The 18,798-nt window shown below is 30.2% G+C and overlaps 1 protein-coding gene across 1 annotated transcript; it reads right to left on the bottom strand.

Annotated features, from left to right (window-relative positions):
- Positions 1-476: 476 nt before the first annotated feature.
- On the bottom strand, positions 477-17,677 carry LOC134687397 (protein henna-like). The gene is made up of 13 exons (XM_063547656.1): positions 17,637-17,677; positions 11,831-11,923; positions 10,155-10,314; positions 8,804-8,892; positions 8,366-8,433; positions 7,343-7,393; positions 6,503-6,648; positions 5,524-5,659; positions 4,551-4,677; positions 3,173-3,268; positions 2,425-2,558; positions 1,348-1,463; positions 477-619 (listed from the first exon to the last, which is right to left on the bottom strand). The coding sequence occupies exons 1-13, from the start codon at positions 17,649-17,651 to the stop codon at positions 564-566; spliced, it is 1,287 nt and encodes a 428-aa protein (XP_063403726.1). The 5' UTR covers positions 17,652-17,677; the 3' UTR covers positions 477-563.
- Between the last annotated feature and the right edge of the window lie 1,121 nt (positions 17,678-18,798).

Raw genomic sequence — 18,798 nt, 5'->3', positions numbered from 1 at the left:
ACCTCAAATCAAAAGATCCTTGGTCTCTAGCACTTATGGTTTACGAGATAGAAATGCATATCACTTATATCAAATGCATAAGGGGAAATAACTCTCATATGGAGAGTTCATATCACTTCGGTCAAAATAGGACAAATCATGCGAAGGATATAACGAGCAATTTTGTAAAATAAATTTGTCATAATATTTTACGGTTGCGAAGGAGTTGCGCTAACAAGGAAAACAGTGTTTGGGGAGATAACTCCTACAAAGAAAAGTATTCGTTTACGCAGGGTAAATTTCAAAAGCGCATAAAATGTTTGATATCATATACCAAACATCTAAGCGACATATTGCGAAACAAATGTTTATCGCAAGAACAAAATAAGGCGGAAGAAAAAAAAAATAATAATCAGAAGAAAAACAATAGGTCTTTCCACAGAAAAGTGGAAAGACCTAATAATGCACTGTTTTCTGTATTAAGTCATAATAATGTCTGGTGATACGATCATCTCTAGCTATGAGATTTATCAAATAATTTGTACACTATGGTATTGTTCAAAATGTTTTCAATTGTGCACCATTTACTCTCTAAAACTTCCAATCTTTGTAAGTGTATCCTGAAGCATAGTGACTTCACCTGAAATATATATATAAAGCAGATAAAATAGCTATCTTGATGTCTTTTTATATTTTCTGTTGTGAGAGATATAAATTAAAAAAAAAATATGGACATAAATGATTGTTCAGATTGATTACAGAGTATGACTTTCTCAGTAAAGATTTTTAACAAAAGTGTTGCATAAATACGTCACAACGTCAGGAGCTATAAAACCAAATAGTGGGAACATTTATTGAACAACTCAAACCTATAGCAGAGGGGTTTTTATATGTAGCTCGACCGAAGCGAATTAATGCGTGGCATATGATGTTGAAATTTGATAATTTTTAGTGACGAATGTTGTTATCTGTTGGTATTTCGCCATATTGATTTGTCATCGGAGCATGAATGCCCTATATATATTAAAATTCATGCATTTTGAAGGCTTTTCGTGACACAAAATTGTTAGGTTGTTTCAAACTGTTCGTTTCAACTTCGAACCACATATTTGTTTGTTCAAATACAGAAATCTTCTTTACATAAATATCATTACGCGATAAACATATCAATCTTTATGGTTTGAAACTTTCAATAGATGAAAAAAAGTTTTCGTTTTAGCATAACTGCACTGATCATTTTGTTGTTTTGATGAAGTTTGAAGTTATAAAAAACACGATGATTTTTTATTTCTTTGTATTTCGTTTACTACAAACTATCATATTTAATCTAACTCTCAAGTAACGCAAAACGTAATCTTAAGTTTATACCTTGTAATTCTTTGACTAGAGTAACCACTCCTTTTGTACCATCGATGACATCTATTCTTTTGGTGAAAGGGTTGTAACGCACATTAAATGAGCGTGGAATCTTAGATGCATAATCTCTAAAAAAAAAATATAATGAGATAATATAAACGCTTAACAAGTAACAACAATGAACGCGAATTTTATGTTGTGCGGAAACTTAGACATGTTGTTTCAATGTCCATTCTATCTTTCTACCCGTTAGTGTGATATGTATCAGAGCTTGTGTTTGCCACCTATGAATAAAGGTCTAGTACTATGATTATTATCACAGATTACTTCAAGTAACCATTTGGCCAAAAAAACTCACTAAATGTTAGACATATCTATTGATCTGTGTCCTTAGGTCTTCTTGTGAACAGAAATGAGCAGTCATTTGGAATATTCAAATGTTATATCAATTAATTCCGGGCATGTCACAAGATATTAATGTCATGTTCTCCTATTGTCCCATAGTTGCGTATGGTGTTGCTGTTTTATACAGCTCTAAAAAATGTTGTATTAAAACTACTCTTAAATAAGCTAATATATGAACGTCGTAATTTCATATGAGCCACTTTCGTACTTTGAGATTCCTCACATTAACTTTTAACACCTTCAATTATTGGGTTTTTTTTACTATTTTTTTTGTATATGTCATTTACTTTACAATTTCACATATTATTGAACTTTTCTCTTCTCCCTTTTTACATCATACCTTTTTTCAATTACTAGTCGATATCATTAGAGTGTAGATTTCTTTAAAAAAAACATACGACAGTGATTTGTTTGGTCTTTCTTTCCTTTCTTTTTGTAATATCTTAATGTATTGCATTAAGATAATGTGATACTCATTGAAAATTATGCTAGATCTAATGAATAAATTTACAAAATGTTGCAGATCGCATGTTCATCTTCAGTTATGTGTCAGTATTTGGGTCGATGTGATGTTTTAAATGCATATTCGGAAGTGTGTTTTTTTTAATCATATTTTTTACCTAAATGACCATAAACTTTAATCACAAGTTCATTTAGCGCTTCCTAAAACTTCACATTGCTTACTTCATTTTATCTTTAGCAGACTTAAACGAATCAGCAACATAGTAAATTGGTTGAAACCTAGTGATAGGATATTCTTGAATAGCTGCCTTTTCTGGTTCAAAATTGCGTCTCTCCGGTTCATCTGTCTGACAGTACTAAATAGTAAACACAGAAATGGTAAATCATTAATCCAATAATCTTTATGTATGAATATGAATATGAGATAAAAAAAAAAAAACACACTCACTTGTCTGTCTTTCAAAAGCATTATAGGCTAATGTATCCCATATCAGTTAAAAGTATATTATAGCACACGATATATGTAACATATGGATTTGAGTTAATTTACTTTATGCACGGAAAACTGCAAAAAATGTGATTTTAATATAATTAATAATCGAAATCTTTCTGTTAAAATAGGAAGTACAATTAAATATCAATCTATCGAGCACTTAGATGATATCGCATTAGTTGCATAAACTACGTTTTTAGATCATATAATAGATAAATAGTCTAATAGCTGACGACATTTTCTACTTGACAATAAAGTAGATAACTTTGCAAATATTCAAAATTTTATATTGTGTTTTCACTCAAGTGAAATGATAAAGGCTCTTCATTTTTTTATTACAAGTGAGTCGACGCCATTACTAGCGATAGTTTATCAACAGTGATGTGGTATTCCTAAAAAAATGAAACAATTTAGGTAAATACATTAAAAAAATATCCTATCCATTTCAATTGTGTCTTTAAATATGTAAATACTTACCTCTATTTCTCCAAATGAAGACAGAATTCCAGCACCATACGCTTTCACATCTTTTCCTTCACGACAGAGTCCAAACTCTATGGTAAACCAGTACAGCTACAATTAAATTGATTAAATATGAAAATCATATGACTACAAAGATAACGGCAACGTTAGTATACCAGTATTAAATTCGTATATCGATTGAGCGCAAACAAACTCGGGTTACAAACTAAAACCGAGAGAAACACAACAACCATAAGAGGAAAACAGAAAAAGGGTGTTTTCAATTGTCTCAATTTATTCATACATCATACCAGTTTTTTATGGATATTATAGCATCAATTGTCTTTTGATGATAACATTCCAACTGAAAACTGATTAACGAGATGAAGGATATGTTTTGAAGTATCCTACAAAAAGTAATTATAATACCTTTGTAGTATGTTCATTATGCAACAGAACTGGATACTTTGTTTCTTTAAATATTTGCAAAAATTGTCTGTAAAACGGGACAACAAATCATAGATTTCTGACAGAAATGATCTGTTAACTTTCGTATTCGAATTCTCTTTTAAATTCTACTGTTTTTACCCTAAACACAACTTTTACATCCAGTTTTGAGAAACAATTTAGTTTTCATGACAGCCACTATTTACTTTAAACCCAGTAAATAACTGTGTTATAAATCTTTGTATCGGTAATACTAATGTACACATAAAAAGTATAACGAGAACACTATTACTTGTGTTAACAATGTTACTGTTTTAAGGAGGCTTGCGGGTATAAAATTTTCAGAAAAAAATCAAGCGTTTATTTTTCATCACAAATTTTATTAATTACATTAAGAAGTTGTTACTTTATCATATGGTACAAAAAATATTCCAAAAAATCAATACATGTTGGCCCCAGATGACTTTTAAAATGTAGATATCATTGAAAAAGGTCCAAATTATTTCCCTTTGGTGCAAAAATGCCATTTTTTGGCATAAAAATTTAAATATCTTTTTTAACTCATCGGTGACCTATATTTTTTATTGTTGTTTTCGAATAAGCTGTACATGAACTAAATAATTGTAAAATTTTAGCGAAATCTGTAATTTAGTTCTTTTTTAATTTCTATATTACCGCTATTTCTCCTATTAGTTCAACAGAAAAAGGGACATTAGCAAAAATGTATGCTTCTTTCGAGATTTTGAGCGTAAATGAACGGTGACCCTATATTTTTATTTCATTTTTCTATTAGGTATAAGATAAAGTTAATTTATAGAAAAATATAGCGATATCTTATATTAAATAAAAAAAAATTGATTTAGACCCGCGAGCCCCCTTAAGTAATGAAACACATTACAAATCAAATCCTGCGAATTCTTAACTTGACTTGAAAAATCTAACATACCGTTGCAAGCTTTTTAACATCCTCTTCTGAAGCTCCCAAACTGGCTAATCCTAATTCTTGTGAAAACTGTGCAAAATCAGGATCTGCAAACATGGGCACGTGACCTAGTAACTCATGGCAGACATCTCTGTTAATTCAAAAGCCAATTTAAAACACAATGGTATATAGAGAGAGATAAGGACTTCAAACATCAACTTAAACTACCGATTAACCGGTTAACGATTACCCGAGTATCCAATTAGTTAAAACTGTACGATTTGAGAACACTAATAATTATAAACCTGGTACCTTTGATAACTATCCAAGTCAACACATAAGTGCTGACAACTATGGTTACAATGAATTATAATGACTTGTTCATTGCATGCATATTTTTTGATGCGCCAACTACACAAATAGATTAGTCTTTCAAAAATAATGAAAAAAATTCCCATATTGATATATGAAAAAGTAAAATCACAAAAATACTGAACTCAGAGGAAAATCAATTTGGAAAGTCCATAATCACATGGCAAAATAAAAAAACAAAACGCATCAAAAACAAATGGACAAGAACTGTCATATTCCTGACTAGGTACAGGCATTTTCAAATGTAGAAAATGGTGGATTAAACCTGGTTCTATAACGCTAACCCTCTTACTTTAATAACAGTCTCATCAAATTCCGTTACATTTACATGATGCGTTAAATAAACAGTCACAATCAATAAAATAGTCAAAATATGGTAACATCAGTCATCATCGTATAACAATTTAACAGGACACAACAACATCTACTATCTACGAACACATGGATTGATTTGAGTGTCTGACGTCAGAAAAATTATATACGTCACATAAATTTGTCGTTCAATGTGCATACAATAGTTATCAAAAGTACCTGGATTATAAACAATTATATATAGTTGTATCATACCACATCATCTTATTTAAATATGTACATTCATTGATATTTTGCGTACGAATATACTTACGGTTCGGGTGTATAGAGTGGTTTCGAACCATGTCTTATATACTGAGTTGCATGAAAGACACGAAAAGCTAACCCTGCCAGAAAATCTCGTGATGATAGCAAACCAGCTACTGGTCGTAGTGAGAATCCGGAACGATCTGAATGAAAAAATGATATCAATGTATAAGTATGAGTAGGTGCTTTGACGATATCAGTTCTCTCTCATATTTCAGAAAACTTTATTAACAGTATTGATATTTTAAGGAAAGGAAGAAGTAGTATGATATCCAATGAGGCATTTAACCACCAGATACCCAACCAATAAGGCTCATAAACACCAAGGGACGATGGTTTCTAGTTCAGCCTTTGATAATAAATAAAAACTTTACAAAATATTTAACTACAAATGAATCTGACGGGAGAAGTTTTCAAACAACTAAATAGAATTGATTTCAGATTAATAAAAAAAAAAATAACAAACAAAAAGTATTAAACGGACATCAACCAATGGCTAATAGACTCTTAACCTTTTATTTTGAGTTCTTACTCTTTAAATTAGACAAGTCTCCTTTTCTAATACTAGCAGCGTCTCGTATCTGCCTTCCTTAATGCACAATAAAACATACAAAGTTGTTTAATGTAACGGACAACTGCATTTGCATATTGAGACATCTTGCAGTGTTTGTGATATTCAACCGCTTGCAATAGTTATTAGTTACCATGATTTTCTTGAAGAAAAGTTTCAATTAAGAGCTAGCAGTTTTAGAACAAACAGATCTTTACATTTACATTGAAATCATCTTATCGAAAGTTTGATATGTGTCATCAAAACTACGACACTCATGTGACTCCGAGGACAAGGAACATATTCCACTTGTCGAATTTACTGAATACGTCATCAATTACAACTAATCCTTCTTATCGCTTTATTTTCCCCTTCCTTGAACAAAATATCTTCCTATTTTTGTAAGTTACTAAACAAGATATCGTAACATGCTCACCTCTCAGAAAGTTTGATATATCTTCCAGTTGTGGAATGTTATCAGCACTATATCCACATTTCTGTTGTAGAAGTGGAAATGCTTCCAGGAACTCCTTACAAGCATGTTTTGGATATAATGCTGTTAATCTTGTATAGATTGCGTTCCTATTAGAATGCAGAATTTTATTTAATATACTTTTTTTTATACGTTTAGTCTAATATTATAAGTTGTAATTTCTGACAAAGATGTTAATGTGTGCATGCTATCATTTTATGTCTATTCCCTCATAATTTGTCTTCAATTATTTATTAAATTTGCCGTATTAACGATCATTTGCCGTATTAACAATCATTTGCCGTTTTAACGATCTTTTCTTATTAAAGGTATTGGTTATATAACTAAAGATGTAATCTCTAGTTCTTTTCGATCGTTTTTTATTGAAGGCGTCTCCATCAGTATGATTTTAAAAGACTATTTAGAAATATTAGTTTCCTGTTACGAATGGCTTTCTTGTGTGGAAGTGTTGACTTTTGATGCCATGTTAAAGAGTTATGAAACTAAGAAAGAAAAAAAGAATACCGTGAAATGTAAGATTTGATTGTCTGCTGTTTTGATAATGTTATATTCTAGGAGTTCTTCCTCTCGTCAAACTAAATATATTTTAAAGTATTTATACCTCTACTTCACTAAAATTAAAAAGTGTAGTGATTGGCACGCAACCTTGCCATGTATTGTGTTTTATCATTTCGTTGTTTTCCTTTTATAGTTGATGTGGTTCACTCGTTTTTAGTTTGTAACCCGGATTTGTTTTCTCTCGATCGATTAATGACCTTTAATGGAAATCTCGTTATAACTTACCATGTTTTTACTTCATCCTCCGTATACTTTACACGTGGAATAGATTCTCCACTGCAAACAAAATATTTTGAGGTGATTCATACTTTTGTAATGAGTTTCAATAATTTTAGATTGATTATTTGAAAAGAAAGTATTCGTGTATCTTTTGTTATTTGATTTTGCCATGTGATTATGGACTTTCCGTATTGATTTTCCTCTGAGTTCAGTATTTTTGTGATTTTACTTTTTATTATCTTTTTTTCTTCATTGATTATAAACATAGTAATATGAAACTCCAACATAAGTTTTTCTTTCTTTATTACGCATTTGATAATCTTGATTTGTATTTACAATCGTATTAGAAAACTTAACTTCGTTTCGGCATAGGTATTAAACATATATATATGAGTTCTGTTGAATATAAAACTATACACAAAAAATAATCCTCATAATCATATGAGGCATACAACAGAATAACCAAAATAAACAACAAACAACAAAATTTAAGACACACAGTATGTTTGCTCAGTGTTTAGTTTTCTATGTTGTGTTATGTACCTATTGTTTATTTTTTTTATTTTATTATTTTAATGCTGTTTGGTTGTGTTTTTTTTTTTTTTTTTTTTATTTTTATTTTCGATTTTCGATTAGTTAAAATGTTCTTTTTATATGTCTTGCTTTCCTAGCTAAGATATGTCGAATAAATTGGTTATTTGAATTCAGCAATTTTTTTTTAATGATAATTGACAAAAGGAATCTAAAGAAATATTCTGTAAAATGTCATGGAATCATTTACTAGTAAGTGATATCGCATGACATGCTATTTCAAAATGCCATCGCACGCGACATGACAAATTTGAACTTTCATCAAAACTGCCTTATCAGTTAAATGTGAGAATTGGAGATAATGACATTTGTAAACTCCGCTTCATAAAGTGGTGATATGAAAAGGGAAAAAACATCGTTGTAGCTAATCAGTCTTACAATTGCTTAAGACATTTTACAATAAATTGTTTAACTGTATAAGTTTGCTGCAGTGCTTACTGTTTGTAGTTCAAAGCTATGTCTGCAAAGTATTTCCTTCTCTTCCGGTATACTGCATCGGTAAATCCCTATGAATAGAAGATTAATTGATGAAAACTTCTCATTCTGCTACCAAATTAAGAAATACATTTACAAATTGGACTTACTATGTCGATACAAGTTGGTATGTAAAGCTAATAGAAACTGTGATGCAAGATAGAGTAAAACAGGGTGTAGGTTTTAAGGATATTTTAGAAATCAAAAGTGAAAACGATATATCTCAAGTCGATCATCATGACTTCATACTGACGTTGATGTTTGTATATTATATGTCAGTATTTATGCAAAGAATTACACAATGGCTTTACTATCACAAACATTTTAGTAAATTAATGATGTTGTATCTTTTTTGTAAGTTTCTAAAATTTTGTAATTACGATTTGTCCTTGTAAAACTTACAGGATGGTCTGCTTCTAGATCCTCTCCGGCGCTTAAAACTTTATCTACATATCTGTCAAGATCTGAAACGTGTTTTGGGATCCATATGTCTGTAGAAAGTCAATAGTTAAGTATATAAGTTATTGGTAAAAAATTACAGATGCCATACTATGAAAATGGAAAAGGAACAAAAGATGAAGTTTTGTTTACAGTAGGTCACCTTTGTTTATTGTGACTCTTCTTTTAATGCTTTTATACTGGATTTTTTTGCTACTGTCATACAAATGAGCGGTTAAACTAGCTGAGAATCCAGTTTGTATTCACAATTTAAAACTTTAGAAATGTCGGTATCAAGTTAGGAATGTGACAGTTGTTATTAATTCATTTCAATTTGTTTAAGCTATGGATTTGGACAATTTATAAGGGAATTTCGGTTTTGAATCTTCCTCGGAGTTTGGTATTTTATGTAAATTAACTTTATATTGGCTAAATCACTTATGTTAAAAGTATCAATCCATTTTAAAATCCCAAACGTGTGACATTTGACTCTTCTGATGTGTATAAATACAGAAATACACATTGGGTGTATCAACATAGCACGCATTAGTTTAATAAAGTTTGCAAAAAAAAATTCAAGCGTCAAGATAAAGCGGCCAACCATACAATTTACGGACCATTATAAAAGTAAAGTTAATTTTCCTTTTTTCCAACTAAATCATGAAACCAAAGAACAATCTGAAATTTAAAACCAGCAGAGTACGCCATTTCTTTGAGTTTTCCTTGGATTTAATCTAGCTATCAGTAAATGTGAGTACTCTGTACATGCTCCCATCCACGTTCATACTGTTTATACATGTATTTCTGTTTGTATCCATCTTATTAAATAGGCATTTTTCAAGTGATTTTTATAGTTTGATCTTAGGTTGTACTGTTACACCACTGTCCCAGGTTAAAGGGGAGTTAAACATTTATTTAACAGCGCCACATTCTGTATGTGCCAAGCAGGTGCGGTAATTCGGTGATTGTCGATTTTTACTGTGTTACATATTTGTTTCTCGATCATTATTTGTATTTTGGTTTGAATATTTTTATATTTGTCACATATTTGCCTTCTATGTGCATAGGTGGATCCAGGGGCCCTGTGGGGGGAGCCCTCTTTTGTGGTAATAATTTGGTTGATTTTATACGGAATCACTGAAGTATGAATGGAGAAGTCAGTGAGCGCCTCCTCCCTTATGAAAAGTTCTGGATCCGCCATTGAAGTGGTATTGGCTTTTTCCTTTGTTTAAATCTCTCTAATATTTTGAATAAAATATCTAATTCAAAATCAAAGTATACTAAACAAAAACCTCTATGAAATCACATTACGTACCTTCGCCAACTATGGTGACACATTTGCCTAATTTCTTCAACTCGTCAATAGCCGTTTGTAAACCATTCATTTGTGTTGTTGGTACCACCATGAAGTCATGACAATCTTTGAACTCTTTTGATTGACGAGATTCGACATGAGATAACTTAACATCATGTTTCTAGAGAAAAATAATATTCAAACATGCTTTTAAACCGTACGGTGACCTATAAATGTGAATGTTTGTGTCATTTTGGTCTTTTGTGGATAGTTGTCTCATTGACAATCATACCACATCCTCTTTTTTATATTTTAAATTTATACATTGTTTTGAAGCACTGTTATCCAGTTTTTAATACATAAATACCCTCAAATAAGGCAAGTATATTTATAGATATTTTAATAACTTTGCATCAATAATACAAATAAGTGCTACGAAGTGTGCTCCGTGATACGACTATACAGATTTAGTTTTAAAGGACATATGTGTATCATTTTGAAAGCAAGTGTGCGCAGTAAACATTATTCCACAACTGTCCTCTTTCAAAATAAAAATAAACGTAACTGTCTTATTGACAAACAAAAGACAATGAACAGGAGGTACTGCATTCCTTTGCATATTGTAATGGCTTCCTTCGATTACATGTAACAAATGAATATATATATAAGACGCATAACATAGGTAACATAATGTCGTTAATAAAGGCAACAGTAGTATACCGAATTTCAATATTCATAGATCAATTAAAACCAATTCGGGCCACAAACCAAACCCGAAGGGAGACACCAACTATAAAAAAAAGAACAACAGAATCACTGAACTTTAACAAAAACAAATTACTACGTACATAGAATCGGACTTTTTGATAACAACTGCCATATTCAAGACTAGTAATTTTGGGGCCCTTTATAGATTGTTGTTCGGTGTGAGCCAAGGCTCCGTGTTGAAGGCCGTACTTTAACCTATAATGGTTTAATTTTTAAATTGTTATTTCGACGGAGAGTTGTCTCATTGGCACTCACACCACATCTTCCTATATCTATTGATACAGGACATTTTAAGAAGAACAAATAATGGGTTAAACCTGATTGTATGGCTTCACAATCTGGTGGCTTTAAAATGGTTGTTCCTTCAGAATTGAAATTAACATGGTATCTTGGAATAAAAGTAATTTAAAACAACAACAACACATCATATGAGTTGAGATTTATTAGAGTGCTATTACAGACTATTTGGGAAATGACATTTGAACTGAATGCAAACTGAAAACTTTTTGTCGTATACAAGAAATTAACGGCAACAAAAACGTATCGTTCTCCAACTAGAAATGATTATAACTTTGGTGGTTAAACCAGTTGGGGTCGAAGACCTCACAGCGGATTCAGAATCCATGCAAACAAACTCAAACCACATCTTCCTATATCTAATTATGTACAACAAAACATGTGAACACACCATGCAAGTATCATATGTGTATCACAAGAGGTGAAAGAAAACAAAGATAATTTCAGACTCAAAAATGAAAACAAACTGTTTACAATGGCAAAAACACAAAAACAACATCAAAATACCTTTAACTACATTAAAAATACATAACTGAGAAAAAAATAAAACTGAGGACTTCAAACTTTAAAAACAAACAAAGGTGATCTGATGAACTATAATGAGAAAGGTAAGCAGTGCATAATTTAGATACCTTTAATATTGTAAGTGCTGGAATTAAATTATCGAACTGAGTGGTAAACCTCACAGCTTCGATGTTGCCTATTTGGGCCGCACTCGTTGGTTCCTAAAAATAATTATAAAAGTTTTATTTCAGTTAGAAATATTATCGGTATAGTAAAAGCGATACTGCTTTGTTTTTGTAATCTGCTTGCCTAATGCTCGTAAATTGATTTCTACTTGATTTTCAAACGACGAACACATAATCTCTCAAGTTTTATTGTGTGTTCGTCTATTATACGTTAGCTTTAGGTATAGGGGAGAGGGTTGATATATCATAAAACATTTTTTAACTCGCCGGATTTTTGCGCCTGTCCCAAGTCAGGAGCTTTTTCCCTTTTTAAGACTAGCATGTTTTTAAGTTCATTTATAATTATTTTAGTTTAATGACGTCCATTTTCACTGAACTAGAATGTATTATTGTTTATTGACAATCTGGGTCCCGCCTCTGGTTGCATGATTTCCTCATCCATTGGTGGCCTCGGCTGGTTTCTACTTTTTGGTCGGGTTGTTGTCTCTGTAACACAATCACATTTTCAATTTTCAATTCTATTCTTCTAGATATTCACTTTTTCTATTATGCAACGGAAAAGTTAAAATATATAAGCACTTAAAGCAAACTCGAAAAGTACATGTACATTTATTCTTTTCATCAAGTTATAGTTATAAGACAAAACATTATCTCATTTCATTTCTTAACCATTACATCAACTATTTCTTTAATCCCATGGAGGCCAAATTACCGGTATGAGTATTTGACAAATATCCTCAATTTACCAGTCAAAAAATAAATGAAGATGACTATTTACTTGTGTGATATACACACTAATGTCACTACCTGAATAAAGCATACGCAACAGCCAGAATAGATCAAAATAAGCAGACATTAATCGTAAAAGTATATGTATAATAAAAAGTGTAAATAATTGCCTTCGATTGTTATTGTGCGTCGATTAGCTGTTTTACGAAAAATGATAAACCTCTAAAAAACGCAATATTATATGTCATTTGTGCTGCATATGATAATAGGTAATGTTATAAAAATAGAGCTGCAACGAAATCATTTGCACAGATGAACTTTGGCGCAAAAGAACGCATTTTTGCGCAAATTTTTATACCGGGTTACAAATAAATTAAGTTCTATGTATTATAAATGGAGATATTCTTATTTTTGTTTCAAGATCAAAACAGACGTAGATATTGCGGAATGTAATTACTGTAAACTCTGACCTTTCGTGTTAATTTTTGTCTTACTAATATTTGAATATTATGCAACTTGTAAAGTACATGTATTATTGTCTTTCCTGTTGTATCACCAGTTATTTGAAGGACGTCTGCTAATTGTTTAATTCTTAGTATTTAGCCACCGTTTGATTAAGTATGTATATGTACTCTCGTTTCTTGTAATTTATTTGGGGAACAACTATGAACTCTTCATATAGATTTTAAGGTCTCAATATCAGCCGGGATGGTTTGCCCATAACTACAGGCATAAAGATTGAATTTCGGGATTTTTATTACTAACCCACAATTGTCTTCCGATAATCCTGTAAGACTACTGTCGTACTTTAATTGTCAATATATAAAGTGTAGTTTTATTTTGTTAATATTTTTTCGGGTTTTTTCCCCGTTTTTTTTGCATTGATCTTTCCGCGAATAAAGAATATCAAATATTAAATAAATTTACTTTAAGTTATCCCGACATGATTTAGGGTCATTGATTTGCCATATCAAAATGACATGAAAACAACATTCAACCATTTGCCTGACAAGTATTTCCTCAAAATATATACGTACAAGATGAATATTTTAGGCACAAAAACGTACTTCAATTTTTACGTAAATTCTACTGGGTACTTGAAAAACAAGTAGCTCAATGGTAGCATAGGTGCATATACGTTTTATCTCAAAATAACGCATCTTTGCGCATTTGGATATTTCAACCGAAGCCAGAATATCCTGATAAAAGTCATAAGTACTGGTTATATATCATATTTAATCAGTACTTATGACTTTTATCAGGATGCAAAACAAAGAAATTCCTGAATGTCACTTCCTTATTCTCAGGAGGGGTGTTCTTATTTGAATTATGTTTTATCTATTTACAAATATTACGCAATTCGTAGTCTTCCCTCATGCATCACAATTTATATGATTGTTCATTTTTACATATCGTCTACTTATTGTTGATTTCTTGTTAATGATCTTCCTCTTGATTACTATTATCTATTTACAGCAATTTCTTGTTATATATATGTAATAAAACTATACACTATTAATATATTTTTAGTTAAGTTTAAATATCCGACCGGATAAAAGAAAGGGCACATCGATTGGTTTGAACTTAAGTGGGGGTTTGAGAATGTTGCAATCAGGAATTTAATCTATAGCCTCAAACAAACATTTTTAATATAATATGAAACAAAAAAAGATATATTCTTTTTTCAAATTTGATATCTTGTCAATCCCCCTTCATTTATCTTTTATTTCCTTCATTTGTTCTATTTTAAACCTAGTAGTAACATTATATGCATTCTTTAACTCTTTTTCCTTTAATTAACTTGTTTTTGATCATACTTACAACATATTAAAGTAACACTATTTTATATGTATCCATGTTAACATTATATTTGTTTTTTGTCTTTTCCTATTTCTTAATTCTATAAATTTATCTTCTAATATATATTAAAATCCATATTTAAAAAATAATTATACTACAATAATATTGCTTCAATAACATGTAAATCACTCAGAACCAATTAAGAATAATTTGATAATACTCATATTTCGAAGTCCTTTAACCTTTATGTAAAAAAAAAAAAAATATTCATCTCGGTGACATTTATTTATGAGGTGGGTCTTTAATGCATTATTTCTTCTTAAATTAAATTTTTCATATATAATGTATACAGAATAATTAGATTTTTAGATACCCTTGCAATTTTCAATGCCAATCGATTACTCATATCAATATGGTTAGAAAAAATAATCTTCAATCATTCGAATAACTAATATTTCTTCAAAATTATACAAATGCTAAGTATATGCAGTCTTTTTTTCGATATTAAACAAAATTCGATACCTCCGCAGAGTCCATTTTAAGTAACGTTTTACCTGTAATAGTATAAAGAGTTTCCTTCTATTTGCACACGATTTATATTGATTTCAACACACGTGATTTTTCCTGTTATTTCTATTGAACTGTAAACCTATTATCAGGTTCTTATTTTAGCTGTCATATCGAAAGTAACTATAGTATGTATACTTGGAAAAGCATGTTAACTTAAAATTAATATTTTTTTTAAATATCTTACGTTCGTAAAATTGACGATTCAAATACGTTATAAGGCAACATCATCTTTTGGTAGAATTTGAAGAATGTCTTAAAATCGTAACATGACAAAAACACAAATAAAAAGGTTTCCCTTCCAATATTAATTTATACTATGAACTTTTTCTGTTTAATTTGTTATGAACATTAGTAGATTTTTTTGTAAATGACATAAAAAAATAAAAGACGTAGTTGATTAAGTATATATGTTCTCAACAGATGTATTACATATCTAGGAATTAGAAGTTTGGTGTGTGCAAAGTATGCAAATGTATTTTATCGTTATCTTGTGCATTTTTCCTTTGATCTTTTTTGTGATAATTTTTCATATCATGCTGTGCGCTTGAGGTGGAAAATTATCGCTAGAAACTAAGAAGGCACGTGGCGTTGCTAATACAATTGACATGAAATTGACAACGTCGTCATATGTAAAATAGCGATAAAAAAATTATCTATGGTCATCTCAAAAATAATTAATAAATATCAAAATAACTATCTTGAGAATTCCTTTAGTTTTGGTCTACTGCAGTGAATACAAATATTTCATTTTTGATGCAAATATATTACATTTAGTATTTTTAGAAAAAGAGGATCAACCGTAGTATTTGCACAACGAATGCATTTTTATGGCGTAACTCGGTGGCGGATACAGAGGGGTTCCGAGTGTTTGGAAATCCCCTACCCTTTTAAAATGGGTGGATTCGTCCTGAAACTGGATATATATATCCGTCAAAACATGCTTTTTCTTCTTTTTCTTTGTGTAATCATACGTTTTTTGATTGAGTTAAGTCTGCTAATTGATATTTTATCGTATGTTTTTATATGTTGTGATGTTATGCTATTGTTTCAGAAAAAGGGAGAAGGTTTGGGCCCATTAAAACGTTTAATCCCGCTGCAAATGTTTGCACCTGTCCTAAGTCAGGAATCTGATGTACAGTAGTTGTCGTTTGTTTATGTAGTATATACGTGTTTCTCGTTTCTCGTTTTGTTTATATAGATTAGACCGTTGGTTTTCCCGTTTGAATGGTTTTACACTAGTAATTTTGGGGCCCTTTATAGCTTGTTGTTCGGTGTGAGCCAAGGCTCCGTGTTGAAGGCCGTACTTTAACCTATAATGGTTTAATTTTTAAATTGTTATTTGGATGGAGAGTTGTCTCATTGGCACTCACACCACATCTTCCTATATCTAATTGTTGTTGAAAGACAGATGAAATTAAGTTCGCTGTAAAATAAATTCTAGCGATTTTCACATTGAACATTAAGATCAAAAGAGGCAAAGACATAGCGGAATGTTACTTTAATTCAGTGGTAAAAAATATGTCGTTTCATACTTGCATTCGTTCTTCCCGATTTTTAAATATAACAAATCTCTTGAATTACATGTATCATTGGGTTTTCTTTTCTTGTCAAACGATCTTTTGATGTCATCTGTTAGTGTTCAAATTCCTAGTAGTTATCTTAGGCATGATGAAATATGACTAGAACTGTAAAATTTGAGTTTATAACTCATTTATCGATATTAATATGTATTATAAAAAGACTCGTCATACATTTTCTTTTAATCAAGTGCCAATATCCGCTGGGATTAAGAGAGCAACGATTGGTTTGCACTTAACTTAAGGCGAGAGAATGGAGAAGAGGTATTTTGATTGAGTTGTATTAATTATAGATGCAAGATCTAAAAATAGATTTAAGTATGTGATAAAAATAAGCATAATGGGACCTCTTAATAGTTACATGTATTTGGTCTAGCATGTGTCAAATCTGGTTATGCGTCATATCTGTTTATCCCACCATTTAATGTAAAAAAAAATATTAAAAAAGATTTTTGTTATCTCAATTTTATCTTGTGTTGTTGATAAATCCCCCCTCAAACACTTCTTTCTTTTGCATCTACTTTTTGGTCCTCTAATAGAGTTTCTTTTGTATATAAAAAAGATACATTTGATTGATATCTTTCATCTATTTTTTTTTATTTACTTATTCTTGTTCATACTTATACATACAATTTTTAATTTGCAGTATTCTATGTTTATGCATGCTTGATAATTTTACATTTACCATGTTTACGCCCAGTCAAAATAAATCCTACAAGAAATGTTTTCTTAAACGATATTCTTATTTATTCAATTTGGCGACTTGCAAACCAATAAAGCATTATCTTCCCATTATCAAATGATTGTGTTTACGATAGTTCTTCATTTTATGTAGTAATATGATATCATTTTTAACTCAAAATATAAGGTCGTTGTTTCTTTTATTAATTTTTTTTATGTTTGTTTTTGCATTATTCTCTCTTATAAAGAATAAAATATTATTCAAATATATTTACTTATTATTTTTAAAACAGTTAATTTCAACCATTCGCCTGATTTGTATATCCTATTTGATTCGTTTTTTTTAATATCAAATGCAGACCCTTTTTACAATACAATGTATCATTCCTTACCTCTGCAGAGTCCATGTTGATAAAACTTTGTAATAAAACTCCTTTCTTTAAGCGCACTATTTTATATTGATTTGGCAAGGCACGTGATTTTTTATAAACCAATGTGCACTGAAAAACTATGAGAAGGTTCCTAATTTTAGCCGTTATATTGAAAGCAGAAAAAAAACGTATTATATCTTTACTTGGAAATGTAAGTTTATTTTTAAATGGTATTCCCTAAAATTCTTTCGTTCGTAAAAATTACGATTCGACATAAACCTTATGTGACAGATCTTTAATTATCAACCCTGTCGAATTAATAGAACATTTCTATAATAACATTTATGTAGAAAGTATACATGATCTTGTGACTATCATTTCTTGTATCTGCGAAAAATAGAAACTGAATAGCTAGTTCTAAATTATTATTTTTTTTTTAAATGCGTAGACACAAGATCTTCCTTGAAATTATTCATATCTAATTAAGGAACAAAAAAGTGGGAACATTAACATATGAGTTTATCTAATATATTTTGCATCATATATATAGTAATATCAAATTATAATGTCTTCTTTGTCTGTTATAAGAAAAACGTTCAAAGATTATTTCTTAATAAAAGCTATGCACTTTTTTTTTATTTTACTCCACAGTTTTAGGAAACAATAATACATGAACATTAGTACATCATATCAGTTAAACAATTCAATCTTTTCAGAAATATAAAACTTATCTATAAAAGTATTTATATTAGAATGTTTTCCTTATCTATTTTTAAACTAGTGCAAAAACGTTTTAAATGTTTTGATATATTGACACACTTTAAATAGACTTGCTGCAATATCGGAAGGTTAGCACATGACATTACTGAGGATTGTTCATTGTCATAAACGTTAGTGACATACTTGGAGGTGAGCCATTTTTAAAATAAATATTGGAAAATAAGCAAATATATGAATGTATATATTTTAAGCATAGAGAACATTTGTATTGTAGTACTATGCAATATGTATGCATATTTATGACTTTTCGGATTTCTTTCGAAAGAAAATGTAGCTAGACGTAATTTATTATGATTAATTGTTTTATCATAATTTCTCACAAAAAATATTTTGTTTCTATAAAGAAATGAAATATGTATTTTTTTTTTCTTTAATAATAAGTGGTATACAACCTTGAGTTTTA

This window comes from Mytilus trossulus, chromosome 10 (assembly GCF_036588685.1).
Source record: "Mytilus trossulus isolate FHL-02 chromosome 10, PNRI_Mtr1.1.1.hap1, whole genome shotgun sequence".
In the NCBI taxonomy this organism is placed as follows: domain Eukaryota; kingdom Metazoa; phylum Mollusca; class Bivalvia; order Mytilida; family Mytilidae; genus Mytilus; species Mytilus trossulus.
This window is presented reverse-complemented; position numbering and strand designations above follow the sequence as displayed.

What these genes read in the sequence shown, in the direction of transcription:
- LOC134687397 (XM_063547656.1), bottom strand. An exon ending in CAGCACTTACAATATTAAAG is followed by an intron (nt 10,315 to 11,830) that starts GTATCTAAATTA and finishes ATTTTTCTCTAG; the next exon opens with AAACATGATGTTAAGTTATC. An exon ending in ATAGCTTTGAACTACAAACA is followed by an intron (nt 7,394 to 8,365) that starts GTAAGCACTGCA and finishes TTTTGTTTGCAG; the next exon opens with TGGAGAATCTATTCCACGTG.